Source organism: Sinocyclocheilus rhinocerous, unplaced genomic scaffold (genome assembly GCF_001515625.1).
Source record: "Sinocyclocheilus rhinocerous isolate Xijiao unplaced genomic scaffold, SAMN03320098_v1.1 scaffold273, whole genome shotgun sequence".
In the NCBI taxonomy this organism is placed as follows: Eukaryota; Metazoa; Chordata; class Actinopteri; order Cypriniformes; family Cyprinidae; genus Sinocyclocheilus; species Sinocyclocheilus rhinocerous.
Genome location: NW_015656360.1, coordinates 584,423 through 590,645, shown reverse-complemented (window position 1 = coordinate 590,645; position 6,223 = coordinate 584,423). Strand labels below are relative to the sequence as shown.

The 6,223-nt window shown below is 37.7% G+C and overlaps 1 protein-coding gene across 1 annotated transcript in view; it reads left to right on the top strand.

The window, feature by feature from the left end:
* LOC107719992 (guanine nucleotide-binding protein subunit alpha-13-like) overlaps positions 1–6,223 on the top strand; it is a 24,979-nt gene that overhangs the window by 5,971 nt on the left and 12,785 nt on the right. Inside the window, exon 2 of the mRNA XM_016527554.1 lies at positions 5,389–5,615. Within this exon, the coding sequence (XP_016383040.1) occupies positions 5,389–5,615 (227 nt within the window). The remainder of the gene's footprint in view (positions 1–5,388; positions 5,616–6,223) is intronic.

Below are 6,223 nucleotides of genomic sequence, written 5' to 3'. Positions count from 1 at the left end.
GGGGGGGAGGGGGGCATTTTTTTAGACATTTTTCAAAAATATATATTTATCTCACCTAAATGTTTGATCATGCACTGCATTTTTGTTTTTACAATCGTGTAATTGTTGCACAATAGCTTGTGAGCTTGTGTATGTGAGGTTCACATATACTCCGTTTGCAGTGCGTATGTAGTCCATGTGTGGTACAGAAGCAGCACGGACTGTGCTTTCACACAGGAGTCTGCTCCTGATCTGTGGCTGTTTACCACAAACACAACATTTATCCATTATTTTGATTTTAAATCCGAACATTGTTACTTAATGCTTTTTCAACATTGTGATTCTTTTTTTACACAGTACAGTAATATAATCTTTCATCAATTATTCAATGCTTTTTACTTTTGCATTTACTTCTAGATTTATATATGAAGTTGCTAAAGCACAGCAATTAAACTGCTTTTCTTACGTTATCACAAACATTCTAAATTAAAACTTACTACTGACAGAAACAGTAAGCTCTACTGCCTTTTCTTTTGCATTTAAATCTTTATTACAAGCAATCCTGCGGTTTATAAAGAACTTTAAGAACTTTAAAATTATGGCCTTGTTTATCTAAAAGTGCTCTTTTCCTTTAAACCTAGCCAAAAAGCCATAGCCTATGTTTTGACTGTGAAACACAGTAGACTTTAATTATATGCATCTATGGTGTAATTACTACATTTTTGTGTCAATGCATGTTCATATTTACAGCAAACAATGCGCGGTTACTTTAATTCAGCGCGTGCAGCACAGCAAAAATAGACTTGGTGCGGAAACTATCTCTGCACTGCTGCAGACGCACTGCTCCTAAACGCACTGGCGGTCCACAACCGTGTGTGCAGTGTGAACGCTTTAATCCGTTAACATGAGCACGGAAAAAATACGCACTGCAAACAAAGCAATGTGAACCTGGCATTATGTGTGTGCGCTGCGAGTGTGCATGAGTGCACGGTCTCCAGGAAAGCGCGCGAGCATTGAATGGTTTAAACACTGGCAAGAATTAAAAAGATTTATAGACTTTAGTGACAAGTGACAATTCCTGTGTCAACTGTGCAGCTCACTTATACTGCAGACGCGATGTGATTTGAAGCCATTTGCATTCTGAGAGAGAGAGAGAGCACGCGTGGTGATTCACTCACGCTGTTTGTGAAATTATGTCACAAACTTTTTCAAATTACTTTAGAAGTTATTTAATGAAGAAATATGAATTGTACCTCACCTAAAGCATTATAATTATTTCACCCGTGCCGGACAAAGACTGAGATGGTGCCGATGCATGTTGAGCCAAACCTCTCACGGCAGGCGCGTCATCAGCTTGAGATCGGTTTTATGAGATCGGCCTTTTTAGAGACCGCCGATCAATCATCCCAAAGCGATTATCAGCCGATTGTGATCGGTAGCCGATCAATCCGAGCACCCCTAATATTGATTGATAAGTGAGATCTGATTTTAGTCCTTGAAAACCAAAAAAGTAGTGCAAGTCCTTGAAAGTCCTGGAATTTTATTTTACAGTATCTGCACAAACCCTGTTTAAGGGTGTTTTCACACCTGTAGATTGATTGCTTTGTTCCGAAACGGATTAAAATTATTACAGTGTTGCTTTTTATGCTTGGTGTGGTTCGCTTTCACACGGCAAAGTTTCTAAACGGACCAAATTTGTTAATAAAAGTCACGCGCGAGTAAACTGTTCTCTCATTGGTCAAAGTTCCACGGTTTATTTTCCGGGATTCCATCCGTCAGGATGGAACGATAACAGCTTCGCGGGCTTATTGTTGGTTTTTTTAGTAGCTGTCGTTATAATAATTTATCATTTTGAGCAGTAGTCCAGGATTGGTTGGGAAAACTTTTTTAATATGCACCTACTACAAAGAAAAGCAATAAGACGGCATTATAAAATAAAAAAGTGCGCTTTGATTTTTGAATGGCAAAGACGTGCTCACCCACAGACATTCACAGGTTCATTTTGAGGTATTAGCAAAACAACAAAGCTAATGCTTTTCACGGAACTTACGTAATTACCCATCATAAATTGTGATATAGCCTGGTTCGTTGGTCCGTTAGATCGGATTGCTTTCTCACTACAACCGAACCGCTCCAGAGTTCGTTTTCAATCGAGCCGAGACCACCTCGTTTGATATCAAAAGCATCCTAAATGTTACATGTGTTTGCACCATATTGTAGTGAGTAAACTTTCTTGGTATTGCTGTTGCAAATATCCCACCATTATCTGTAGTCTGAGCCTGGAAATGATTTTAGCAAATGGCTGCAATATAACAAAGAGTGAAAAATTTAAGGGGGTCTGAATACTTTCCGTACCCACTGTATATTAAAGGTCAAAAGAGCTCTTGCTTTTTGTCTGTCATTGTGAGACAGAGCTGTAAGTGGAAACTGGTTTAGCAGGTTATTTCTACTGTGACTGCTTGGGCCAGGTTTTGAAAGAGAAAACCAGTTGTGAAAACCAGCTCACAATGGGACTCTCCTACGCCGATAATCTGAGTGTACAAATCTAGAGACCAACATCACCACTGTTTTCACCGCTGGTTCTCAAACCCTCGCCCAGGAGTGGTGTAGGAAGTTGCAGCCACATGTCTCATGCTTGATTCTCGGGACTTGCCAGTGCATTAGTAAAATGTTAATCTTTTTATTTTTCTGTTGATACAACCAGGATTTTCATGTTGTTGCTGTACTGCATCACAGAAGTGGACGGATAGCCTTTGATGACTCGACTGAAGCTATTCTGGTGCTTTGTCTTTCGTAGGACACATGAGAGCTCCTTTGCTCTTCAGAGGCTCAGGGGATGATCTGTGCAACTGTAATATACTTGTGTAATGCAACTGAGATTCACTGTAATTTCTGCACTGTCAATTAAGCATAAATTGAAGTGAGATTTGCGACTCATTTAGACAGAACAACAGTTAGGTATGTGATATTTATGACATGCAGTGTGGGTGGTGCAGAAATCACATTTATTCCATACATGTAGCATGGGTTTTGAAGTTTATTGCACTGAATGCATGTTCAGTAATAATCTATTCTAGACCCACTAGAGCAGAGTCATTGAAGCATATGTGCTGATGATGACAGCACAGTTAGCGTATCGGTATCGATATCGAAATATTTTGAACGATACCCAGCCCTACTGGCAACCCAGGTCAGTGTAATGTAGAGATTCGCTGATGAGCTCAAACTTTACTGAGTCCGCTGCTTCAAATTATCCGCCCGCCACCAACCCGCACCTATATTTGATCGATGTTGATATTACAATGATTCTAATTCTTAGTTTTGCATGATGAAATGACGAATGGATGGCTCATTTTTAACAGCAGATTCAGTGACGTTAGAGACTAGAGCTGATCTGCGCATCACGGCACACGTCTGCGGTGCATTAAAGCCTGTGTTACGGCCACCGGAGCTGATCGCGGCCACTCAGTCAATGCTGGTGTTTATACCGGCCGCGCACTCGGCCCAGAACTCATGCTTATCACATCGGTCACATCACATTTCAATTCTATTTTGTTGCGCCGCTCGCGTCCGGTGTAGAATAGAACCCATTATAATCAGTGATGTTGTCTACACTGGATGCAGTAAACTGATGCCTCGTTCTATTTATGACATGCTGACACAAAGTTCAAATGATTTTCAACGGTCGCTTTGTTGCGGCGCAGACACGGTGTCAGCATAGTTTGTCAGTACAGTCAGTAACGTAGCAGATTGAAAAGTTAGTACCTGTCTGCAGTCCAATAGATGGCACTGCGGTGGTGGCTTGAGTCTGCTGAATGGTGATTTAACGCTACGTTGTCACCTAGTTGGAGAGACTCAATGCTAAGTAAATAAACACCAATGTCCCCGTCTTTTACTCTCACAATGAGCTTATCATATTCGTTTGCTACATTAGTAGGGCCCTATGATTTTCGCGATGCAGAAAACCTGGACGGAATCACGGAATCCAGTCAAAAACAGAATTTACTGTATAACGCGGAATTTCATGGACTGTGTCTGTGAATATTCAACTGCAAAAAGACGATTTAAATACGAATGTTCTGAATGTTCATTTGATTACCAGAAAATACACAACACAGAGTGGTTAGGGATGGATTCGACAAAGGTGTAAATGACAATACATTTGCTTTATGAGCATACAGCTGAAATGCTTGAGGCAGAGTTTGCACTAAAAATAATCATTATTTATCAAATAATCATGACACTTTAAATCAGACTGCTTTAAATGATACTAGGAAACGTTTTTGTACGTTAACTGACTTTTTAAAAAAGTTTTGTAATACAATTATTATTAAATATAAATTTGAAAGATTGTATGTAATTGTTATTTATCTTTATTCTCTTGTTTCTAAAAATAATATTCTTAACTTATTGAATTGTATTCTTTGAAGTATTGTTATTAAGTGTAAATGATAAAACGTAAAATAAATAATTCATGTCATATTGATTGACTTGCATATTTTTTGCTGTGCAATGTATGTCATTTATTTGGCTTGATATCTTAAATGACAAGTCTCACTAGCCCTGTATTGCCAGTTTTTATGTACGTTTTAATTCTAGACTTGTGATCTGATCACTCACTTTAACTAATTATTCAACTGAACTACAGAAATGTAGTAGAGAAATGCAAAAGGCCAAATAGCTTTTGTAAAAAATTTAAAAAGTTCTGGTCTTTTAAAACTAATGTGTTTGAATTGAGGAAATCTGTGATACTTTCTGTGGATTTCTGCAGCCCTAAGTCATTAGTAATGCTGAATCAGATTGCAGTCCTCTAGTATTTACACAATACACGTGTCTACACTGGAAATGTCTTTTAGTTCACCTGCTGCTGCTGTTCCTTTAAATGCAATGTTAAGTTTCTATAAGTTTATATATATATATATATATATATAAAACCACAAGCCTTACTAGCATGCCACTGCACAGTTGAAATGTTTACTTTCATAAAGACCACTTGTCAATTATTTCCTCTAGTATTTACACAATACACGTGTCTACACTGGAAATGTCTTTTAGTTCACCTGCTGCTGCTGTTCCTTTAAATGCAATGTTAAGTTTCTATAAGTTTATATATATATATATATATATATATAAAACCACAAGCCTTACTAGCATGCCACTGCACAGTTGAAATGTTTACTTTCATAAAGACCACTTGTCAATTATTACGATAGATAAATGATAAAGTTGTGATAAAATGTCCTTTTTGTGTTATTAATTGTGTGCATCCTAATTTCCCATGTGTTGAAAAAAACTGGCGTGTAATGTTTTTTGCTTTGTTACACTCAAAAAAGCATCATATTGAACTTTGTGTACACAATATCATACTTCAATATTTACATTATATTCCTCCTATTGCTGCCATCACAGGTGTTCGAGTGCTTGTGGATGCCCGAGAAAAGCTGCATATCCCATGGGGAGACCCTTCAAACCAGGCACATGGAGACATCATGATGGCTTTTGACACACGATCAGCCATGGTGTCGCAAGGGATGATGCAGACCAAAGTGTTCCTGCAGTACCTGCCTTCAATCCGTGCCCTCTGGGCTGACACCGGCATACAGAACGCATATGACCGGCGCAGGGAATTTCAGCTGGTGAGTTTCCCAACTGTATTTCTCTTTAAAGACGACTTGAAGTTGTAAATCATTTCTGTTTTAAATCATTTTAAATCATTCTGTAAATGTGATGCTTTTTTGAGTGAAACTGAATATTAGGCAGGCAGTGGGATTGTAACAGTTGTTGAGCAGAAAATGTGTTTTGCTGGCATTGAAAATTTCCTTACCTGGTTACACAGGGCTCTACGCTTACTTTTCTTTTTAGGAGCACTTGTGCTCCTAATTTAAAAAATTTAGGAGCATGGTCAAAAATTTAGGAGCACCTTCTAATCAGTAATAAAAAAATTCTGATAAAAAATGTACCTTCCCATTACGAGGTGATATTTGACTCCTTAAAGTTATTTACAGGGAATTTTGTTTTTACCTTTGTAATGGCATTTTTCTAACTATTAAAAGTGTCATCTTTTATGTCAAATTCAAAAAAATATATTTATAAGTTTATAACATTTCTAATTAAAACAACAGAATAAAAACAAGTAGAATAATAATAAGTTACCAATCAAATGAAATCAGTATTTAAGAAATAAATTTGTGCTACAGAGATGGCACAAAAGAACACACAAGTGGCTTGTATGTGTATTTTCAGA